The sequence below is a fragment of the Pseudorca crassidens genome, chromosome 10 (genome assembly GCF_039906515.1).
Source record: "Pseudorca crassidens isolate mPseCra1 chromosome 10, mPseCra1.hap1, whole genome shotgun sequence".
Taxonomy (NCBI): Eukaryota; Metazoa; Chordata; class Mammalia; order Artiodactyla; family Delphinidae; genus Pseudorca; species Pseudorca crassidens.
The window spans coordinates 94,334,649-94,359,733 of record NC_090305.1 but is presented as its reverse complement, the minus strand read 5'-3'; the positions used below and the strand labels follow the sequence as shown (position 1 = coordinate 94,359,733).

The 25,085-nt window shown below is 38.4% G+C and overlaps 1 protein-coding gene across 13 annotated transcripts in view; it reads right to left on the bottom strand.

The window, feature by feature from the left end:
* CNTN4 (contactin 4) overlaps positions 1–25,085 on the bottom strand; it is a 977,605-nt gene that overhangs the window by 172,995 nt on the left and 779,525 nt on the right. For all 13 annotated transcript variants that reach the window (XM_067755248.1, XM_067755246.1, XM_067755236.1 and 10 more), the window contains 3 exons: positions 20,239–20,436; positions 4,881–4,983; positions 1,695–1,879 (listed from right to left, as the gene is read on the bottom strand). In XM_067755248.1, the coding sequence (XP_067611349.1) occupies positions 1,695–1,879; positions 4,881–4,983; positions 20,239–20,436 (486 nt within the window). The remainder of the gene's footprint in view (positions 1–1,694; positions 1,880–4,880; positions 4,984–20,238; positions 20,437–25,085) is intronic.

The window sequence follows — 25,085 nt, the reverse complement described above, 5'->3', positions numbered from 1 at the left end:
TCTCGTGCAGGAAACCTTTGACCTACCAGAAAGCACTATGTCATCTCCTGGTAACAGACGATTTCACACCTTTTTAACATAGTGAAACAGATATTTCACTTCAAAGAAAATCATGAAAGTGAAAAATGACTTCAATCAATTATTCGAGCAACACAAGTAACACTTAGGAACCACCGCCACTGGATGGAAATATCTACCCAACTAATTAAAAAAAAAAAATTGGTCATTTACCTGAATATTTTCAGGTTGTTCCTACCTGATACAGGAGAAATAATTATTACACTGGAGAGAAAAATGTACCCTAAACACTTAAAAAAGACAGCAAGTGCATCTCACTGAACAAATCTGTAACCTTCAGTCTTATGTTTTTCCAGCCAATGAACTGTGATGTCTTTTGCTTTTCAACCAATCAAATAAGGTATCAACCATGACAGTTTATGAAAGAGCAAAGATCAAGCAACAAGTCTGTCGTCGGGCATGAGTAGAGTTGGTCCTTTATTGTTGAAGGAAGATGAGTGATTTAAAAAGAGTGCAAATTTATTCAAACAACTGGTGCTGAAGTCATCATGTGAAGCACTTGGTAAAATCATGTGTGTTCTTCCACCAACTGGCCAATGTCAGAAGTAGGAGTCCAAAATGCTGAGGATCAGATGGGGGAGGTTGCTGAAGGCTAGCTGATATTCAAAATCTCCGCCCAGTTTCTAATCATGCTTCTAAAAAACCTTACATGATTACTGAACAAAATTCTTTCCCCATATCTTAAAACCAAAACGCTTTGGAAGAAGAATTGATGAAATAAATACACTTTCGTGGTATTAGTTACTGCAAGAAATAGGAAGGTTTAAAGCCTTTGCTACAACTTGCCCCTGCCCAAAGAACTGCTCTCAACCTTTTAATATACACTGTTGTTTATTTAAGCCATTCTTGAATACTTATCGATCTATAATATTTATTTTCAATACCCCAGACAGATGGGATTCAGGCATGTTCCAATTTAGGAGAACTCAATTTGCTTTCAAAATGCCTATCCGATGAAATCCCTTTCTGGATTTCAAATCAATACCCTAACAGGGTTTCCAAGATAGGCTCAATTGATGACCACTTGCTAGAGGTTTTACATTTATATTATGTTTGGATCAATGCCGATGATTCGATTGGAATAGGAGCAGCTGCGCAGAAAAAGTCTTTGGGGTGAGAGAGATTTGTCATGCTCCACTCTGGTAAGAACTAAATTTGGACAATGTGCATTTTGAAATGTTCATAGTACCATATTAAATCACTACCAAACAGGAGCAATTACAAAGGATTAACACAAACTCCAAATCAAAATTAGAATGAAGAAAAGCAGAGAGCTTAAAAAAAAAAAAACAAAAAAAAACAGGAGCAGGAATAACAAAACGTTTCCTGTGTCAGTTTTACAGCTTGATGGCAGGAGAGAAAATAGGTCCTTTGCAAGTGTGTTCACACTAATTTCTATCCCCCAAACGTATCAGCCTATATCTTCCATCCCTGCCCCCCATCCTCACTCTCCCCACCCAGAATCACCCAGGGCATGCTAATTAATCAGCAAACCAAGGGTTTTCCACGATCCTATTTCGAACAATCCTTCTGAAAAAACCTGAATGCAAACCCCCCAGCTTATAATGTTAATACCAGGAAGGTCAACAAATGATAAACTGGAATCACAGTCTTACCAAAGAAAGTCAGCTGTCCCCTTGCTATGTTTTTCCCTCTTGAATTTTCAGCCACACATTCGTACCAACCAGCGTCCTCCTGCTGAAAGTTGGGGATTTCAAGAATTCCATTTGACTTGTGTCTTCTGGCTTTCCTTGCTATCGGCTTTCCATCAGCTCTTCTCCAGATAATAGTTGGTACTGGACTGATAGCAAGAAGAAATGGCAGTGAATCAAGTTAGAGAGACTGTTTCTTTTATTTGAAGCCATGCTGCTTCCAATCCCTTCCTTCTTGCTTCTAAACATTATTAGCTCACACTAGACAATGCTCCCCAAATGTCATTTATTCACATATCACTATTATGATTTTAGTGATATCTGCATCTCCAGTATTATTATATACTTAGTGTTTTCCTTAAAATCAAATAATCTTTCTTAACCTTAAATAAGTTAATCTATATCATATGCAATATTACCAATGAAATAAAAACAGATTTTTATATGCTCATTCTATTTTTTCTAGTGCATCTGTTTCTTTTAAAATCATAAATATGAAAATAAAAATGTCCATGCACAAATGTGGAGAATTAAAGATGCCTTCCACTAAGATGAGGTCCAGGGCCCTCTCTCCTTGAAACTCGTGGGTTCTTTGGCTACCTGGATTACTGAAATAAGGCAGAAGTGATGTGTCAGTTTCAAGGCTCAGGGGATAAGAAACTGGCAGCTTTTCTACTTGCTGCCTCTTGGGACACTCTCTGTGGAACCTTATCAACTTGTAGCAGTCCATTAGGAGGGTGGTTTCAGGAAACTTTACTTAAGTAGTGAGATAAGGATAGAAACAATCTGTGAGGTCTTTAAGTACTCTCAAGACATCTATCATCCTCCAGCTGAAACGTTTAGGACGCATCTTAAATTGCAAGGGCATCACTGAATCTGCAAATCAATGGTTTAGTGAGCTAACCACAGCTTTTAAGATTGCGGCTTCCTAGCAGGGGATACAATTGTTTACATATTTATTTTTTACAAAAACACACACAGACAAGTAATTACACTAAAGACTTGCTAATCTTCTCTGGAAAACCTGAGATGGTATTTAAAAAATTAGAGCCATCAACTCCACTATACTTGTTTTAGAAGAACTTAAGTTCATTAGGCAGACACTAACTGGAAAGGCAGAAAGGGCTCTATCAAAAGTACATTATGGGTATCTTTACATGTGATGAGATAGATACTTAATACGTGCCTTTACAAATAACTCTACTTAGAGATAGTCTTTCTGCTCTTAAGCGGGCCGTGATGATGTGTTTCCGCAGCCGGATGTGCATACCCAAACATTTCTGTGTAGATTGGAGGAGCCCAATTTGGGTCCTTTGTTTTCATTCTAGTGCCATTCAAGCAGCGTGAATAGTGTGTAATTCATACCCCCTTTGAAGTGGGAACAACATAAATTTTGCTGTCTTCCTCCACAGAAGATTTTTCAAGGTGTCACCTTGCAGAGTTCACCAAACACATTTCTAGCCTATCCAGTTACCTTCTCTCATCTTTTCTTTGAATTAAGTTTCCTAATATATATATAAATATATATTTATATACAATAAAAACCAGGACCATCTTCTACTGTTTGGCAATCTGCTTTTAGTCTCTTAGTAATAAACCATGGGCATTTTCTAGGCTTCACATGTTGTTTTACAACTTGACTTTTAATGTTGGTACAGTGTTCAGTCCTACAGCAATGTCATAATTTATTTAACGGGGTAAGTTTTCAGGACATAGGAAATGATCACTGTAGTTTTCAGCACCAAAGTAAAGATACTACTGCAGCGTATACTGCCATGACTTGAAAACAGGAAAACCAAAAGAATCCTTCATTTAGAGTTAAAAATAAAATTGAAAATAAAAAGCAACAGCTTTCTTCCATGGTTGCTGTAAAACACAAAATCATGTGAATATAGATTACATGCTGACACAGCGGGTGAGTAAAAGTTAGTGTTGCTGCCTTAGCCAACATTTGGGTACAGGAAAAGGATAAGGAGTTAGCAGTGAGTTAGCCAGATAGGTGGGGTTGGGCATAGAGATTCACATGCATCATTAAAGTACATAGATGACCAAAAAATTCTTATTTCAGATGACAGTTTTTATCACTGATGCCAAACCTTTCTTACAGGGTTACTGGCAAAATCTTAACTGATCTGCTTTTCATCTCCCTTATGCCCTCTGACAGATACTGTAACGGAAAATCTAACTGGTTCCCAAGTGGGCTTATCTAAGAAGACTCCACAGATTGAATAATAAAATTGTGAATAATTTTCAGATGACTCTGTAAAATAATGACTCTCTTAGAGAATATCAGGTCTTACCAATCTCTATCCAAAGCAGAAGGAAATCGAAATCGAAAGTAGAAAGAAGATGCTATTGCTTACATGTGGAATCTAAAATATGACACAAATGAACTTATCTATGAAACAGAAACAGACTCACAGACATAGAGAACAGTCTTGTGGTTGACAAGGGGGAGGGAGGTGGGGAGGGATGGATTGGGAGCTTGGGATTAGCAGATGCAAAGCAGTATATAGAGAATGGATAAACAATAAGCTCTTACTGCATAGCATAGGGAGCTATATCCGATATCCTGTAATAAACCATAATGGAAAAGAATATGAAAAAGAATACATATATGTATGTATAATTGACTCACTTTGCTGTACAGCAGAAATTAACACAATACTGTAAATCAACTATACTGCAATAAAGTAAAATTTTCAGAACAGTAGAAAGAAGAGACGGGCAATTTAAAAAGAAATACAAGTTTGATGCATATTCCATAAACTGGGACCCGAATGAAAGTCCACATTTTTCCAAACAGTCAACTTCACTGTACCTCAAATGAAGGCCATTATTTTCCTATCATTCTGGGTTACATGTACATTACAGGTCATTGTAATAAAACAAAGCACTTTTTCAGAACTGCCCATTCTCCTCTCCTTTGTGGTCATGTCCATTGTGGCAGCCTAATCCCTCTCGTTCCATGACACATCCCCTCTCCATGATGAGAGGGCGAAATCAAAGATGCGCACGCAGAATCACAGCGAGAGAGGCTTGGCTTGCTTTTCAGTAACTTCAGAAACCATCACGGCGAACAGTGCAAAGAAAATTCTACACTTGCCCAAGCTGGAGGGAGGACAAGGGAGAAGAGAAACCAGGACTTACTTTCCTAACGCAAAGCATTCCAGCTTCACTGTTGTTCCTTTTGCAGTCGGGACCGTTTCCGGGAACTGTACTTCTATTTTTGGCTCATATTCACCCATCACCCCTGTGAATAAACAAAGGAGCTAAGTCTTGGAGATTCTTTTAAAACATACACAAGTGTTTTTCTGTTAACGTAGGATGCTCCTACACATCACTGTGTGTGCAATTAATTCCTTCCTTCAAAAACGGCTCCTATCTCTTAACAGCCGTGAATCATGGCTTCTCTCCCAGTTACTGCTACAGAAAAATTTGTATCACAGCACCACACCATCTGCCTAGGAGTAAATTCTCCATGCATACCCCATTGCTTCTTGAAAATACTTTTTAAAAAAGTAGTCATGGGGCTTCCCTGGTGGCGCAATGGTTGAGAGTCCGCCTGCCGATGCAGGGGACACGGGTTCGTGCCCCGGTCCGGGAAGCTCCCACATGCCGCGGAGAGGCTGGGCCCGTGAGCCATGGCCACTGAGCCTGCGCGTCCGGAGCCTGTGCTCCACAACGGGAGAGGTCACAACAGTGAGAGGCCCACGTACCGCAAAAAAAAAAAAAGTAGTCATGGAAGAAAAACAGGAAGGGGTATAAAGTCCTAGTCACCAGGAATATATTATTTTTTTGGAAACGTACTAGAGAAAATTTAAAATACATTAAAATAATATGTTCATGCTTTATTGTGTCTATATAAAGACAATTTCTGAGTAATCAATTTATCACCACAAATTACTTTTCTTTCACTTTTGAAGGTCAATCTGAATTAGTCATAAATTGGTATATGCAAGGTAACACAAAATTCTTATATTTTTAATATATTCTGAAACAATGACAAAAGAACAATAGGAAGTAACCATTGAAAACAGCCTTTAAGTTATACCCACCTTGCCAATGGCAGCAATGGCAGGCTTACCTTGAAGGTCATATTCTCCCACTTTCCCATATCCTGGAAAATTACTGTACAATTATAGCCAAGGCAGCACAGCCTAACAAATTAAGTCCACGCTTTATAACTAAATGCTTATGAATGATTTCTTATCAATACATTCTTGACACTGTCTACCACTACTCTAATTGTTTTAATACATTTATTTCTATTCAATTTCTAGTCATCTCCTGTGGTCTCTGGTTCAACTGTGCCAATATAAAGTTTAAAATTATCTAGCTTACTAAAATATGATAGGATCCTCCGTTTCATCTCTTCTTTAGGCTTCCCACAGTTAGAGGGAAAAGAGACTGAAGGATTCAGATGGAAAGGTTAAAAGTAAGGAACAGAGAGGGACAGGTACAATGACTAAGAGAAACAGTTCCATTCATTTTGCAGAGGTGACCCTCTTTATCTGCAGCTTCACAGTTTGGGAAGCAGCAATGGGATTTCCTCAATGTGTAAAAAAGAAATCAACCCCAAGTGACAGATGATGCATTAGTCTAGCTAGGTTTGCTGTGACATATGTCATCAAAAGCGCAGAGCTGAACATACTTGTTCGTTTTTATCCTTTCATAGACTGACAGGGAGGAATGGATTTGGAAGACACCTTTGAGTTAATTTGGTTCAGTATTCTTCATCTTGGCATTCACGGATGCATACTTTTCTGCAGAAAGGACCCATACCTAGCAACCCATACTAGAAAGGACCTTAACCCCCGCAAAATTAAAACCACAGTTCTAGTCTGTCCCTGCCTTTCACAAGCAAGTCTGTAATCTCAAAGGGGTTAAACTGTTTGTCTTTAGCCCCACAACAGACTAGTGTTCAAGGTTGCAACTCTGGTCCCTGAGTCCTCATCTTAATCTTTTACTGTGGCCTCTGGCCACTGCAGGAGTAATACTCCAAAACTAAATTCCAATACACGAAATCCATGCTTGACACGTTCAGATACAAAACCATTCCCCCCTTTCTGGTCAGTCTCTGAGTCCTCTTGCACTTACGTTCGGTTTGCCTTCCCTTGAGCATGTGCCCTCACAGCAGGACCATAAAGAGACAGTGCTTGCTAACGCCCGCATTCGCACACTTCTGCTCAACTTGCTAACAAACAACCCATACAGCTGACTCACCATCCCATAAATATCTGTAGTATGACTCGGAGCTCAGGAACAAGTTAACACCTTTGAGTGCTGTGTGTGCGGCTGTGTACCCCAAGAGCAGGGTTAATTAGAAAAACAACTGCCTTGAGAGAAAGAGCTCTTTGGTCCTCCCGGGAAATCAAGACAAACGACATTGTGGCATATCGTGAGTGGAAGGGAGATGAAATGATAAGGTTAAAATACGGAGGGTCAAGATTGTCTCAGCCATGATCAGGTTTTCCCCCTACTCCCTCGTTCTATCAACACTACATATAAACCTGGTTTCTGTAATCCAACTATGAAAGGTCCATCAAGGATCAAAAATGTCTCACACATCCTTGTCCTGAGCCACCGAAATAGCACTGCTCAGCGTCCCAGGTCCCCTCAGCTATTATCTCCTCATCCTAAAATCCCACCTACTATGGCCCCGACTCAAAATCCCCTCCTCCAGCCTCCTGTACCCCTTTCCTTAGTACGCCCTACACTCTGTAGCCCACAACAGTCTTTAAATGACCCGAAAGTATCAAATCTTTTGCTTCAGTTCTCACTGTTTCCCATGACTTACTGTAAAAAACATGTAATGATTTTGTAAATTGACTGAGTCGTGCAACCATCAGCGTAACCCAGTTTTAGAACATTTTCATCACCCCAAAACTGTCATGCCTGTTGACAGTTAATCCCAGAACCAATCCCAGCCCCCAGCAACCACTAACCTGCTTTCTATGTCTATAGATTTGCCTTTTCTGGAATTACCTATAAATGAAATCAAACAATGTGTGGTCTTTTGCATTCGGCTTCTTTCTTTCTTTCTTTTTTTTACTGCCCTAGATGCCAGGAATACAACTGGGAATGTGAGGGAGGAAAAACTGTTTCTCTACCTTTCTAAAATTCTTTTGGCTTATCTATTAATTAAGACTTAACAGAAGAGAAAACAAATTTAATTTTGTACATATGGGAGCCTCACATAGGCATGAGAGGGTCAAAGACAGGCAGGCAGTTAAAGCTTATAGGCCATCCTGAGCTAAGGAGGAGGGGATAGGGATATGGGTCTTCAAAGGGAGGAAGACAACTCACAGAAATATGGGAAAAGCAAATGTTTGGTAAACAAAGTTTGTTATGCCATGCAGAGACAATAGGATAGAGTTAGGAATTTGAATAAACAGGTGCACTGAGCTCTCCCCAGTCTACCACACCTAGGCCATACTCTTTGTAGTTATCTCTGGTAATAGCTCTCTTTCTGGACCAGGCCCTCTATCTAAATCCTTCTTTTTTTTTTTTTTAATTTAATTTATTTTTTATACAGCAGGTTCTAGTTTATTAGTTATCTATTTTTATACATATTAGCATATATATGTCAATACCAATCTCCCAGTTCATCCACCACCACCACCCCCGCCGCTTTCCCCCCCGTGGTGTCCATACGTTTGTTCTCTACATCTGTGTCTCTATTTCTGCCTTGCAAACTGGTTCACCTGTACAATTTTTCTAGATTCCACATATACGTGTTAATATACGATATTTGTTTTTCTCTTTCTGACTTACTTCACTCTGTATGTCTCTAGGTCCATCCACGTCTCTACAAATGACCCAATTTTGTTTCTTTCTATGGCTAAGTAATATTCCATTGTATATATGTACCGCATCTTCTGTCGATGGGCACTTAGGTTGCTTCCATGACCTGGCTGTTGTAAACAGTGCTGCAATGAACACTGGAGAGCATGTGTCTTTTTGAATTATGGTTTTCTCTGAGTATATGCCCAGGAGTGGGATTGCTGGGTCATAGCCATGTTCTTCTTAATTGCCATCTTGTCTTGCCTACCAGTTGGCTCCTCACTGAACAATTTTTTAAAGAACATCTCTTTCAAAGATTTCAAATTTCTGAAATATTTTGTTTATTTGTGACTTCTGCCTCCATCACAATGTATACTTCTCATGTTTAGTTCATGTGTTTCGTTCTGTCTTCCATCCAGATTGTAAACCCCATGATGTCAAGTAATATGTCCGTCTTTTTCATGCTTGCTTTTATCTTTGTTTCTGCACTTAATAGGTGCTCAGTAAAAAAGTGCCATGAAACATTTTACAAATAAACTTCTGGGCGCTCTCGAATAACATTGCTGTTTTCTATCATCTTTACAGCTATTTATACATTTGTCATCTCTTCTGTTGTCCTTTTACTTCTTTGAGGAATGGAAGTACTTCTGATTTTCTTCTGTTCCTCACAAATCTTAGCTCAGTACAAGGCATATGGAAAAAACTGTGATACGTAGGAATTTGTGAAAGGGAGGAAAAGATGTAGAAATGTGGCTCTTTATACTGGGACACATGATAGCCATTAATTCAAACATGAAAGTCTTCCCAGGCATGGAAGTTGTTTTCAAGTATTATCATGTCTCTTGTCCAAGTTCACTCACTTCAGATCATGTTTCTCTAAAATGAGCTGTGTAGGCTGTTTATGTGGTCACGTGGAGTGATTTCTGGGTGGACACACAGTGATCTGTATTTATGGCTATAGGAACCAAGTAACAGAGTTATCAGTAATGGTGAAGATTGAACGGTATTTATGGCAGTAGTTATAGAACATAAAGATAGGGATCAGAGATGAAATGGCATGCACTTCACTGCTCTTTAAAGAATTTTTATTGTATGTAAAGCCTGTCCTAGTATTCAAGTCATAAATAAATGAAGGAAGCCATTTTCTTCAACAACATTATGAACATTTTTTGGAACACCTGTGAAGCGTTCCATTTAATTTGATTACATCTGGCACAGGCTACATTTTTATTTGACTATGTCTTTCATTTCAACTATTTTGGCCTTTTTCTACATTAAATTTAAAAACCTGTTGCCTTTTTTTATTTTTTAAGAAACAAAAGGCCCCTTAAAAGAGGAGCGCATTTTTCAAGTCATTCCTCTGACCACCTGTACGCTTTTGAACTTAATTGGTCTATAGCTGCTCTGGTGATTTACATAACAATTAGGCAAAAAGGGTGAGGCCACTGATGGAACTGCTCCAGAATCCTTTTTCCATCTTCAAACTATTTAGGAAGTTGGGAAGATATCAAGGCCTAGGTATGTCTACACAACCAAGGTACAGCTAAAGTAAAAGTGCATACACTATTGTCAGGATCAACCAGGATTTATAATCTCAGCAGTATTTCCTTTCTCCTGACTGAAATATATATATATTGCCTATAGAGAAGACTCTTGCTTTCAATTCTACATAGAGATACCTATATCTATAATTTTAAACATAAGGTGAAAAAAGTCTTAATTCATTAAAATGCATTGTCAATGTTTTCTATTCATTGGAGTGAGAGCACCGGCTGCTACAATAGTGAAAGTTATGTCACTTAAAATTTCATACATCAAAGTCTTCAGGAGTCAGGGGCTTAGGTGTATTTACATTCCAATGAATTCAATAAATATTGATTTAACACCAACTATAGCAATGGGGTTACGATGTGCAGACCACAGACCTGATCATTATTTCATGACATTTGTAGTTAACCTTTTCCAGTGCCTTGCATAGTGATGTGGCATAGGCACAGAACAATTAATTGTTTATGGAATAACTGAGTTTATTTCCTAAAGAAGACATGCTACAAATTTCTAGGTGTTTTTTCCAAAACCAGTGTTCCTAAACTTTAAATAACCTGGAGGGCTTGAGTTTCAATTAGTAAGTTGAGATGGAGCCTGAGAATGTGCATTTCTCACAAGTTCCCAGGTGATGCTGATGCTTCTGGTCCAGGGAATGTACTTTAAGAACTTCTGTAGCAACCATGAGGTGTTGAGCCAAAGCAAGAAGTTGCACGGAAAAGTAACATGCATCATGGGCTAGTCATTGGGAGATGGCTAGTAACGCAGAGTCGCACCAGTCACAACGCCAATCAAGAGCCTGGATCCTGCAGACGACCTTGTGGCAATGATTATCTCTCTTACAAAGTCTGAAAAATTATTAAGGCTGACGCTAATGTATGTAAGAACTAGAATGTGACAGAATAACTGCCAAATTATAGAATATAAAAGAGAAATCAGCCACACGCCACTCTTGTTTAACTACAATTTGCAGACAGCTGTCTTGGCAGGAGGAGGCCAGTTTGCAGAATTTTGTGCCGTAAGATTTTGCCAACACCTGCCTTAGCTGGAATCTGCGGTTGTAAATTAAACCACAGAAGGGACTTTTACCAACTTCTACAGAGTGGGATTTTCTACTGAAGAAAAACTGCAAAAATTGTCCTATGAAAAGTTCCCACATGGCCTTTCCTGAGGAATGAATCATATGATATATATTCCATTTATCTAAAAATATTTGGAAATATCTGATTAGTCATACACATTTCTTTGGCTGAGTTCACTATTTTACTCTTTTAAGAAAGGTTTGTTTTGCCCTGTGTTGAAGGAGACATTGTAGGATCTAGGGGACTGTCCATGGAATCTCCACCACTACCCAGCCCATAATCAGTGAATTCCCATTCGAGGCAATAATTGTGCAAATAAGAACTTCCCCAGTGCTGGAAAAGAGGAATAAGACACCTGAGGGGTGTATGTCACTTACACTTGGGGTTTTAATGTAACTTCAGAAGCCTGTGGGAGGTGAAAACAAATCCCATTATTTGACCTCAATCAAACCTACATCTCTTTCCTTCCTCCTCAATAGTTAAAGTACAGAGATAACCTGAACTATTTCAGAAAGGTGTCTCCTATGAACGTAGAGTAACTATTTATCCATGCTTGCCTGGGACAGTCCTGGTTTACAAGTCCTGAAGTACTTTGCTAATAGTTTCCAGTTTGGGCAATTAATCATAAAGCCACCATCTTTTAGGTGAAAGAAAGCTGACTTTTGTCTTTTTTTGGTGAAGTACTTTTGTATTGATACTACTAAAAAGTTCTTCATATTGTGAGCTAAACTACTCTCTCTCCCTCTAATTTTTTATGTCTTTCTTAGGTATGTATGTATGTATTTATTTTTGGCTGCATCGCTTCTTAGTTGCAGCACGCAGGATCTTTGTTGAGGCATGAGGGATCTTTCGTTGCTGCACGTGGGCTCCTCTCTAGTTGTGGCATGAGGGTTTTCTCTTCTCTAGTTGTGGCACACAGGCTCCAGGGCGCGTGGACTCTGTAGCTATGGTGTGCAGGTTCCAAAGCACATGGGCTCTGTAGTTTGTGGCACGCAGGCTCTCTAGTTGAGGCGCATGAGCTCAGTAGTTGTGGCATGGGCTTAGTTGTCCCGTGGCATGTGGGATCTTAGTTCCCTGACCAGGGATCAAACCCGCATCACCTGCATTGGAAGGTGGATTCTTCACCACTGGATCACCAGGGAAGTCCCTCTCCCCCTAATTTGTACATGGTGGTCCTAGTTCAAGTCTTTGGAGCCGCAAAGAACAAGTCTTGATGAACAGTCTTAAAATATTTAAAGATATTACCCTGTTGTCAGAGATTGGCAAAGTTATTTTTTGCATAGACACAGATAGCAAGGATTTTATTTAGGTTTTGTGAGTCATGCAGTCTCTGATTCAACTCTGCCATTGTAGCTGGAAAGCATCCAGAGACAATATGCAAACAAATAAGCATGGCTACTTTCCAATAAAATTTTATTTACAAAAACAGCGGTGGGCTATATGTGGCCCATAAACTAAGGGTTGACTAAATCCTGGCTTGGAAGAAATGGGGAAGATAGCAAAGTATGAGAGAGTCAACAGCATCAACAAACTATAGAACTAACAAGATTTCAGCAAGCTTGCCAAATGCTGAATCACTGACAAGTAAAATAGAGAATGTAATTAAAAATAAGATATTATTTACAATAGCAATAAAAATTACAGAGAATCTAGGAGTTAGCTAAGAATACTCAACATTTTTATGGAAAAAAATGTTAAACTTTCTTTAGAAAAGCAGGCCACAAGCAAGACTGGCCTACAGGAGGAAATTTGCCAGCTCCTGGTTTAAACAAATACTGTATCCACTGCCTGGAATTCTTATCCTTCCTGTTAGATTGGCCAACTCTTTACGGAAGCTTGAGCTGGTTCCCAAGACCACGCCAGGCTTCCTTACACACAAACCTTGATTGTTTGCATAATCTCACTGAACCTTCACTGCTCCTTGGTAGCTCTTACCACAACTGAAGCTTAAATAATCCTGCTTTAATTCTCCATCCTCCCCAGTCTGGCTCCACTCCTGCCTCAGGTTGTAATTAGGCTCCTAAGCTAGACTATTACCTATGAGGACATAGAAGACTTTTGTATCCCTAGTGGCAAGTATACAACAAGCACTCAATGAACATTTCTTGCTTAAATGCATGATCAAATGAATGCCCAAGTCATCTGTATTCTAGGCTGGACACCTCTCCTGTCCTCTTTCATTTCAAATCCCTCCATCTGTAAATCTGTTTCCTGGAACTCAATTCAATAATTCCAATAAGGATGAAACTTTAGACCTTTCATTAATTTGGAGTTCTCTAAAACTGCAGGCTCCCAGGGGCTCTGATCACATCTTTTTATTTTACAGTGTACTATACACAACAGGTACCTAATAGATGCTTCCTAACTGAATAGTGAAATGACCATCTAAGACCTTTTGGCTCCCATGGACCTGAAACGAATCTGACTATGCTAGAGGTCTAAAGCTGACTGACAAGTTCCTAAGCTTGTCAAGGTTTCAAAATATCCAGATCATTGAGACACTATTAAATCAGATTAGCAATGGCAGTTTAGCAAAATATCTCACATCCTTTAGATGTTCTTCTCATAAAACAAGTTTTATGCCCACAGATCCTCAAATGTGAGGTTGTCAGAGAATTAAATGAAAGACATGATCGCTGTGACAAAGCCACACAAAAGTTGCAATCAGAAGTGAGAGTAAAATAAAGCAACGTGTTTTGGGACAAACCCTAGATCTTAGGTAATATAAAATTATGTGCAAGTCAAGGGCACATCTCTGCCTGTTGCCAGGCAGAAGTTTCACCCTTGCCAGTCTAAAGGCTAAATCATCAAAAAAAGGTTTTAGATCAAGTTTACAATCAAAAAGAGATCCTCTTAATGCCTAGGTTTTTAATCTGACAGCTAGGTTAATTAAATGGCCTACAATTGAAGTTGATCTATTCAAGAAGACCCATTGTGGTTGTTACTGCTCACTTGAGGATCTAACCCAATTTGGGGCAATATTAGGAAAGTTTACTATGAACAGATGGTAGTATCATAATGAAGAATACATTACACTCCATCGATAATCCAGAATATTCTAGAATATTCTAGCTTTCTCTTTTCTATTTTTTTAGTCTTTGGTCTTAAATTTGGAACGTTGAAGGGAATGTAGTCTTCTGAGCCACTAGGAAATCCAATGGCCACAGAGGTGAAGGTTCACAAAATGACCCGTGATAGCCTGAAAGAGTGAATGTACCTAGTTTTGCATTCAACTAGGATTGGTTGTTAGCACTAAGAAGAAATCTGATCCAACGAACAAGATCTGTGTGGTGAGTTGTATTTGACATCATGTGGCCTGTGCAAATGCTGAGACTGGAGTAAAGTAAGGTAGAGAGTTGTGACTGGCAACTCGGAAAACAACTAGAAGGACCCTTAGATATAACTTATTATAAATCACTCATTTTTATAGCTAAGAAAACTGAGGACCAAGGAAATGGCATGATTTGTCTCACATGAGTTAGTGGTAGACCTGGGACTACACCTCAGAATCCTATGACTTTTTATTTCTTCTTGACTGTTAGTGCTACCCTTCTTTTACTGCATCCTAGGTGACGCCACAGCAAACAAGACAAAGCTGGTTGGCACCGATGATGGACACTCTCAATCCTATGTCCAGCACGTCCGTTTCTGTCCCACCTTAGACTGCTCTGAAACTCTAGGCTGCTAGGGTTATCAGGTGGTCTCTTGTCCAGTAGGTTAAAATTTGATTTATGTTGAGAAGATTAAATGCTTCAATGCTGACCTTGTTCAATGTTTTTATGGCTAAATAAAATTAGGCTTGGGGAAATGGGTCAGGATTTAGAAAAATATGGTCAGTTATTTTGTTATATTGAGAATACAAATTTTTGATAATTTAAATTTACAATGAAGTATAATAAACATTCAGAAAAGTATTTTAACTTCCAAAGACAATATATATAGTGTATATAAATACATGTATATTTATACACACACATCCTACATACATATGCTTATCAACGCATAAAAATATGGGGATGGAGGAAGGAAAGAGAGACAGAGAGAGGCAGAATGTGAATTCTAAGACAGGATAAATCCTTTGTTTCCTGTCCCCTAGTAGCTCTTCTATTGAGAGTTCTAATTAGCAGTAATATTCAAAAATATTTAACAACCAATGTGCAAAGCAAAGAACCATCAGACACACACTGGCTGTAAACTGCTCAACATTTGTCTTGGTTATAATAAGCAAACTAAGGAACTGCCCAACCAATCCCCAGCCAGTCTCAAGGAAAACACAGAAAAAAGGCAAAGGCCATACAGTAATTTTTCATGCTCAGTTACATACCTGTTTATGTAAAGTACATAAACAACCTCACAGACCTGATCTCATTTTCCCAAGACTGTCCTAATTTTTGCTAATTTTTTTTTATCTTTAGCCATTTTAGAGCAAGTCAGGGGTAATAACTAAAGACAGAAAAAGTAGCCATTATGATTATCATCTAAATCTACGATTTCTCTCCTGGTTATGCTCCATGGGTGGTCCATTACCTTTGTTTATGGAAATATAGGTAGAATTCTTTGAAATCTGTGGAGGAAGCAAACAATGGAGCAAGCTTATCATCAATAACCAGCAACTGGGTTAATACTGATCCCCGGACTACTTTAGTATCTGTGCTAAAAATAATTATATTTTTCTCAATTAAATCTTTTTCTTTCACGGTACCAATGCAACTGGTGCACTTTCCCACATAATGAGTTTTATTATCATTTCAAAGCAGATTTGAAAATACCCAGATAAGGGACTTCGCTGGAGGTCCAGTGGTTAAGACCCCGCACTTCCACTGCAGTGGGCGCGGGTTCGATCCCTGGTTGGGGAACTAAGACCCCGCATGCCGTGCAGTGTGGGAAAAAAAACTAGATAAATAAGTATTAACTCTAATGTAAAATTCTCTCACATTTGTCCAGCTCTCAGTTTTATAGTACTTCCTCGTGATGAACACTACAAATAACATACAGTTTTTAGGAGAATTCCCAAAATAAAATTTGCAAAATCATAAGGTAAATATGTAAATCCAGAGGCCAAAAAATCTTTTCTGAACCTCAGTTAAATAGCATGGTAACTGGAGACTAAGAATTTGATCCCACTGCTGTCCTGACTTACTTCTCTGGTCCTTAGTTCCCTTCTTTCTCAAAGAATAAAGGTGTAAAATTGGGTGATCTCTAAGTGCCTTCTAGATCCAATAAAATGTGAATATCCCTTTCACCAAACATTTTTCTAAAACAAAAAGAAAATCTCTAATCACTGAAGAAAAATGAGAAAACACAGAGAAGCAGAAAGAAAATAAGAACGGAACATTTTACCACTAAAAGTTAACTGCTTTAAAGTTTAACACTGTTAGCATTTTGGAGAGTAGGATTCCAGCTTTCTCTGTCATTTGCCACATACATTTTACAAAACAAGGATAACAGTATCCATTCACTCTGTAATCTGCTTTTTAAAAATATAATTTGTGGAGCATATCTTAGGTAGGGAAGTTATTGATGTACAAAACAGTACTGCTGTGTTGTCACTGTTCAAAGCAGTTTACCTATAATTTCACACACGGAGTAAGCCTCTGAGGTAGGTACTGCTGTCCTCATTTGACTGATGAGAACACCGTGAGGTGAGGTTAAACTGATGTCCAAGGTCACGTCGCTAATAAGTGGTGGGGCTGGATTCCACCCAGGGAACCTGGCTTACCTCCTCAACACCCTGCCCTACATTTCAGTCATGATCTGAGATGTAGGCAGGGGTGAGCCATGTGAAGAGCTGGGGAAAAGGCAACAACAAGTGTGAAGGTCTCGCAGAACCACAGTGTGTTGGGGGAGAGAGCTAAAGAGGGTCAGTGGGATCAACATGGAGCACATCGCCCTTGGTTCCCGATAGGAACATGGACTGATGGGAGTTGTCTGCTGTTCACTTCTGACTCACTGTAACCTTTGGGGCTGGAAACAGTCACAGTCCAGACTGCTTAGTTGAAACTCTAAAGAAATAACCTGAATATTGAGGATACCTAGCTCTTTAAGCTACACCTGCACTTAGCAAGGGAAATGATCAGCCATGCCAATTAGCTCAGTGCAGGCAAAAAGCTCCATTGCCTTGCTTACCCACATTTTGGAGGCAGAAGGAGGCTATGAAATTTTGAGCGAGCTTCAGTTATCGAGATGCTTGTACAAATTCTATGCTCACCTTGCACTTAGCACTCTAATATACAGTCACTAAATACCAGACTGTGCAGAACGATGATTTCATTGATTTTACTCTCACAGTGTACACTTTAACAAGAATGTCATTTTTATTTTGCAATCTCTTCTTGATTTATCTTTCCCCTTTTCTCTTACCTCCAGACAAGAGCTAATTAAATAATCTCTTTTGTGCTTAGTAATACAGTTTGAGCAGCCATTTTATGTATTCCAGCCTAAATGGGAAAGACATATTATGAATTTTCACCATGCAGCTCTCATGGAAATTAGAAATGAATGGGCATTAATTGCTGAAGAATGAGATCCTTAGTCTGCTAATTTTGTGATAAAATATTCTAATAGAACACATTTGTCATCTCTATGAAGATATACTAAGCAAGTCGAGATAAATCTAAAAGCCAAGCAGAAGGCAGAGTTGTGGCCAACTTGTGTCACCTAGGAAGACTGTGGACTTCCCGTGTTCCTGAATTTTTGTTCCTTCTCTCTGAAGCAGCAACTCTGGGTGATGTTTCTCCTGGGCTGTGTCTTAGTGCATCAAAGTCAATATTTGACTATATTTTTTCCTTGATATACCAAAATGGACAACACCACTGAACGGACATTTTGGCATAAGCGTATTACGGGCAGAGGCCAGAGGGGCTGTATTTTTAAATAATTCAGTACAGAATGCCCCTGGAACACATATCTCGAAACAGATTTTTTATCCTTAGATCTAGAGAGACGGCACTGATAGCTTTTTAACAGAATCGATCCTTTGCCTACCTTTCTCGCTAAACTGATGAGATTGTTCAGTTTTATTTAATGGAACTCAGCCTAATGCAACACAGTCATTTAACATTTGCCATGTGGCAAGCACTGTGTTGCACCCTCGCACCAAACTGGATGAAAACTCTGGTCTGTGCTTGATCACATGTCAGTGTCAGCGGGGTGGGGGAGGGTAGGCTGACAAGTAAATATGAATATACCAGATGAATATTATGATAGAGAGATGGACCAAGAAGCACAAAACAAACAATTCTTTCTGTTACCAAGGGAGAAGTCATGCTTTTGGCTTCATAAATAATGACCAAAATAATATTCTGAATTTCTCCCTTGTAGACCTGTTCAGTAAAACCATTTCAGTAAATGGCATTCCCATCCACCCAGCTGCTGTGCCAGAAACCTATGTGTCATCCTCGATTTTCTCTTTCACCACCTCCCACATGCAATGCATCAGCAAGTCCTGGCAGCAAACTGCAAACTATATCCTGAATCCATCCCCTTCTCTCCTCTCCACCGCCACCCGGTAGTTCAAGTTGCCACCGTTTACTGAGTGAATTACGGCAACCGTCTTTAACTGGACTTCCAGTTTTGACCCTCACTTTTTTAAAAGTCCATTTTTCACACAGTAGCTAAGCAATCTTTTAAAAAAAACATACATAACTCTCTTACATAAAACCCTCGAATGGCTTTTCGTTTCACTTGAAACAAAACACAGTCTCCAACCTCAACTCAAACCACCCTCTTCCCTGGTCACTATGCTCCATAAGGCTCACATTCTCTTTGCTCTCTGAACGTGCCAAGTGATTTATTTTTAGGCCTCAGGGCCTTTGCATGTGATGTTAACTCAGCCTGGAAAGCTCCTCCCTCTGTTCTTCACAGGACAGACTTCTTATCATTCAGGTGTCAGCTCATGTCATCCCTTCAGAAAGGTTTTGCATGACAACCCTGTCTAAAGTAGACATTCTGCCCCACAGAACCTCTGTTTCATCATACTCATTTATTTATTACTATCTAACATACTGCATTTTGGGTTTTGTTTATGTTTGGTTGTTTGTACCTGTATCCTCTGAACAATGTAAATGCCATGAGAAGGGGTCTTATGATTTTTGTTCACTGGTGCCCAGAGTAGTGACTGCCACATAGCAAGTGCTAAATGAACATATGTTAAATGCATGAATAAGTAAATGAATGATTGAAATCTACATTATTTGCTCAAAAATTCAAGCTTGGTCTATGCTGTAAGGATGCTCAGACTTTCTCTGCAGAGGTGGTTGAAGAAGGCACCCGATACAGCATAGTTGAGGGGGAGGGGTCACACAGACATGACCTCCTGGAGAAAGTAATACATTTGAAGAAATGGGAAGGACCAGTATTAGTCAAGAGACCAAGAGAAGGAAGAGCATTTCAAGAAGAGGGAACAGAATACATATAAATACTCATCGTGAATGTACAAGGACTCATGGTGGGGAAAAGGCATGGTGCTATTAGAATTTGGCACACAAATCGGCAAGATTGTCTTCAAAACGCACATGATGAATTACCATATACTGTTATGCCATCCATCTGAGTAAGTAAAGTGAAATTCATATATTTTCTTGAAATATTCTTACCAAAGTGTGGGAAATTAAAACTTCTATCTCAAATAAGACTTGACATTCTTGCATTTCACTGTGGTTGGAACTATGTCTTCAGTATCATAAATCCAGAAGTTATTTGGATAATTTAGAAGTTCTCTTTGGACACTGAATACTAAATTACATAGAATTGATTAATGAGCTAATTGTTTAACCTTCTACTTCATTTTGCCTGTGTACACAATTTAAGTGGAAAGAAACAAGAAATAGATTCCTTTGTTATTTATAGTCACCTAAATGCACATTCCATTCCTGTTGAGATTAGCAATTAGATTTCTAATTAGTTTTCCAAAATGGATTCATGGGTTTCTTTCTTACGTAAGTGTAGGAAATATAGATACTGAATATAGAAAGCATTAAACTTTTCTTAAATTTAATTGACACAGTCAAGCTTTGCATGCCAATAACATAACAACCTCCTGAACTCAACCTATGATCACAAAAAGCAGAATTACGAAAATCCCTTTGAAAACTCACCATCATTTCTCAACATTAGCGGTGTGGGTGGCCCCAGGACCTTTTGGTTTGTTACTGTATTTGTAACCACACAGGTATAATTTCCAACATCTGATTTTTCTACTTTGGCAATATACAGATTCCCAGTCTCTTGAGAAACGAAGCGGCGATTATCCTGATAGGAAGGGTATTCATTGAAAATCCAGGCATAGCTCAGCTCTGAAAGCAAAAGGAATCATCATTACAAATATGTCTTTTGTAAGAACTCTACTGTACTCATGAAAGAACTGGTCAAGTTAAAAATTCATATTCCTCCCCAATGGTCCTTTTTCAGCGGGCTAAATATCAATAGGAAGTAATTACAGTCCCTTAAAGCATTTATAGTCTTCCTACCATCAGTCAGTGAGATTTTATTCCTATATGACTAGAAGGTACACTGATAGCCGATTAAGAGAAGTCCAATCTCTTTAAATCAAGGGAGTAAGTAAGCATTTATAGTTTGCTAACCATGTGCCAAGCACCATGTAATTACTTACAGAGCTAATGCTCAAATTACAGACCCAGAGAGTCTACAATCTTGATATACCCTGGAAACTATTTAGATCACTTCTTTCAATTGATAGATAATAATCATAATAGTACATCACGGTGCCACATACTTGCATAGTACTTTGCGGGTTTCCAATACATTTTATAGTTTTCCATTAACTGAGAAACTTTGGCACAGAGGAACAAAGTGACGAATCTAAACTCAGCCCTAATTAGAGACAATTCTGAGTCTCAATCCAGTCTTTTCCCAATGCCTCTTACTCTTGATGCAAATTCTTACTCCTTTCTCACTTGTGAGGTTGAACTCCTTTCCCACTATTTTAGTGAGATGGGGATTTAATATTGTAGCAAATACTCACTAAACATACAATGACTGGTTGCCTGGTCCCATAAATGCAAATCTGTATTTTTAGAAAATTAGCTGAAAATATTATTACATACGTAAGGGAGTGACTATAAAGTAGCCATCAAAGAGCGACCTTCTCACAAACACTCATCCCAGAACGCCAGTGGGATGAGTGTAATAGGTAGTCATACCTGAAAATATTCCTTTGAAGGATCTAATTTTTCTTAAGAACTAGGTGAATGTTTTGTGAACGAGCACGTCCGCCCACGCTTTCAATTTCAGAAAAGAAACCTAAATGACAGTGAGTTTAAATGATTTGCTGCAGTGAACTACTGTGCTCTGAGGAAACCAAACTTTTTAGCTCCAGGCATTCCATGATTCCTCTCTTTAAAGTGTGATCCCCAGATTTGTTCAAAGCTGGAGAAGTGATATAGTACCCACTGGCACTGATTAGCCAACACGACCTGTTTTATTTTCAAAAGTTATTTTAGGCAGGAAGAGGAAGCAACTAGAGGCAAAGGGAGTCTCAGGTTTCAGAACTGGTTGGCTGTGTTCTTGTATGCTGCTCTTTAATATGATCCTGGCCTAAATTCCAAATGTATGGAGTGTCCTTGGAAAATGGCAGAAAGGTCACCTCAGCTTTGTATAGAGAATGCTAACTATTGGAAAAGGCAATTGTTGTTTAGTACTTCAATGAGTCCCCAGTTGTAACTGGCCTCAATAACTGAATGTGCAACAGGAAACATATTCTGTCTTAAATAACCCACTGTTTGCATACAAAGGAGGGGTCATGCAGATTTCTTTCCCTTTATCACTGGATTATAACATTTCCATATGCATTATTTTAGAGAGATATAATTATGTTTATATAAGAATAGCTAATCATTTTATTTACACATGTGCATGTAATTATAAATAACCCCATGCTGATGTCAAGAGGATACTCAGTGTAAATAGACAAGTGCTTCCCAAAAAGCTAGTTACTTCCTCAAGAAACTAAAATCTGGGGGAGGAAAAGCCCCTCTAATAGGTCATGAAGAAGTACCATGTGATACGGCAATTTTCCCATAAATACAGGAGATTTAACAAACAGCACACAGCAATGTACTCCTCTCTCAATTTGGTATGTGAGTTTCAGGAAAACAAAGTAATCTCTGAGCTTCTCAATTTTCTCATATGAACAATGAAGAGAACACTGCTTATCCCCTAATTAACTATAAGAGAGTTTTAAGAATAAATTAACATATCCAAAGTCACAAGGTAGAAATTAGAAAGTAATTTACCAGCAAAATATTAATTAACACACACTTCTCCAAAGAGAGTTATAATCACATATATAAACTGTATATATATATATTTTTCCTGAAGATATTTTTTAAAACTGTTGTTAGTGGCTAGTGCCACAAGGCTTTCTTAATTTTGTAGGAGAAGGACAGTTTAGTAACTAGAAAGTTGTATGGACCACGCATATCAGGAAAAAAGACATCTGCTTTGTTATTTTCCTAATTGGAGTAAAAAAAAAAAAAAAAAGACGAGAAAACCAAAACTCAAACCTGTATTCCATAAAGAAAGCCATTTAAATTTAAACACTCTCCCTTTCAATTTCTTAATCCATCAAAGGGATATGTGGTGACGATCAAGTTACATGAAAGCTCTCTGAGTCATAAGCACATCTGTATCATTAAAAGTTAATCATTTTTAAAGTAAATATAAGAACAAAAGTCAATGAACATGCTGTTGATCTATTTAAATTATTTTGGTTTCACTGATTTTGTTACTTAGTGCTTTACTAGGAGATGCAAACAACCGTAAACATATTCTGCAGGATTTTCTAAACTGTGGTCCTTGGAATATTAATTCCCTGTTAATAGGAGTTCTCTACACCCCCGTCTACCTCAAATTTAAAAAGGTTACATGACCAAATGACTTTAAGAAACACTGGATTAAGTAAAGTTTAACTGATTTAAAAATTTTTCCTTTCAGGACTTGCAAGAGGTTTTTAACATGCCAACGTTCCTCAAATTTCTTAGAGTATGTAAGCCATGCAAACTTATTTGATATAGAACTGCCTCCCAACCCCTCCACCCACACACTGTTTTTCTAAAAAATTATTACGATGTCACAAAACCTAGGTTGGGAAACCCTGAACTAATGCAATGATTTCAATTCAAGAAATGGTAAGTATAATATAAAGATTATTAACTGTATTACTTCAGTTCTGGGGAAAGCCATTAAGTTACAATAAACAACAGAAAACAACAAAATGTTGAAATAAAGTTGCAATAAGTTTCCGAAATTGTAATAGTAATATAACACTGTAACCATTTCCAATGCTGTAGACAAAGGAACAAACCATAGTTCTGAAGACAAGTCTCAAATGGATTGTGCTAAGGATGGTAACTAACATCAATTCAACATGCAACCTTTGTAAAATACTGTTGAACCCCAAAGTGCAAAGGTTAGCCAAAGAATCTTGGCTGGTGCACTGGTGAGATCACACTGAGCTGAACGCTGAGCCCCTTGAAGGGAGAAAGTCTCTAAAAATAATATTAATTTATTTTTCTTCACAGTAAAGAGCACTACCTGGAATACTGTATTTTTATTTGCCCACAACAATGAGTAAGGAGCATGAGTAATCAATATAATGATAATGCAGACATCAAAGCAGGGAAATATGTAGTAAGACTAAAAATTACACAACATATAACTTGTCTTATCTGTTCTTTTTACAGGTATGAAAGAGGAACAAAGCTGAAGGCATCACACTCACTAAATTCAAACTATACTACAAGGCTGCAGTAATTAAAACAGTATGGTATTAGCATAAAAACAGACACACAGATCAATGAAAGAGAATAGAGAGTCCAGATATAAACCTATACATATAAGGTTAGTAAACTTACTGCTAAGGAGCCAAGAATATACCATAGGGAAAGAACAATAATTTGGTAAATGACATTGGGAAAACTGGACAGTCACATGCAAAAGAATTAAACTGGAACACTACCTTGAACCATACACAAAACATAACTCAAAGGGGATTAAAGATTTGAATGTAAGACCTGAAACCATAAAACTCCCAGAAGAAATAATAGGCAGTAAGCTCCTTGACATGGGGCTTAGAGATGACTTTCTGAATATAACATCAAAAGCAAAAGGTAAAATAAACAAGTGGAACTGCATCAACCTAAAAAACTTCTGCACAGTGAATGAAACCATCAATAAATTGAAAAGGCAACCTACTGAATGGAAGAAAACATTTACAAATCATATATCTGATAAGGTGGTTAATATCCAAAAAATATAAAGAACTACAACGAAGCAGCAAAAAAAAAAAATCTGACTAAAAATGGGCAGAAGCTCCCTGTTGGCTGTTTGGCCCGAGGCGACTCAGCACTGGAGCCTACCCGGCTCTTTTTACTTTTTTTTAACTCTTTATTGGGCTATAATTGCTTTAAAATGGTGTGTTAGTTTCTGCTTTATAACAAAGTGAATCAGCTATACATACACATACATCCCCATGTCTCTTCTCTCCTGCATCTCCCTCACTCCCACCCTCCCTATCCCACCCCTCTAGGTGGCCACAAAGCACCAAGCTGATCTCCCTGTGCTATGCGGCTGCTTCCCACTAGCTTTCGGTTTTACATTTGGTAGTGTATAAATGTCCATGCCACTCTCTCACTCTGTCCCAGCTTACCCTTCCCCCTCCCTGTGTCCTCAAGTCCATTCTCTAGTAGGTCTGTGTCTTTATTCCCGTCCTGGCCCTAGGTTCTTCATGACCATTTTTTCTCTCTTTTTTTTTTTTTTTTAGACTCCATATACATGTGTTAGCATACGGTATTTGTTTTTCTCTTTCTGACTTATTTCACTCTGTATGACAGTCTCTAGGTTCATCCACCTCACTACAAATAATTCAATTTTGTTTCTTTTTATGGCTGAGTAATATTCTATTGTATATATGTATCACATCTTC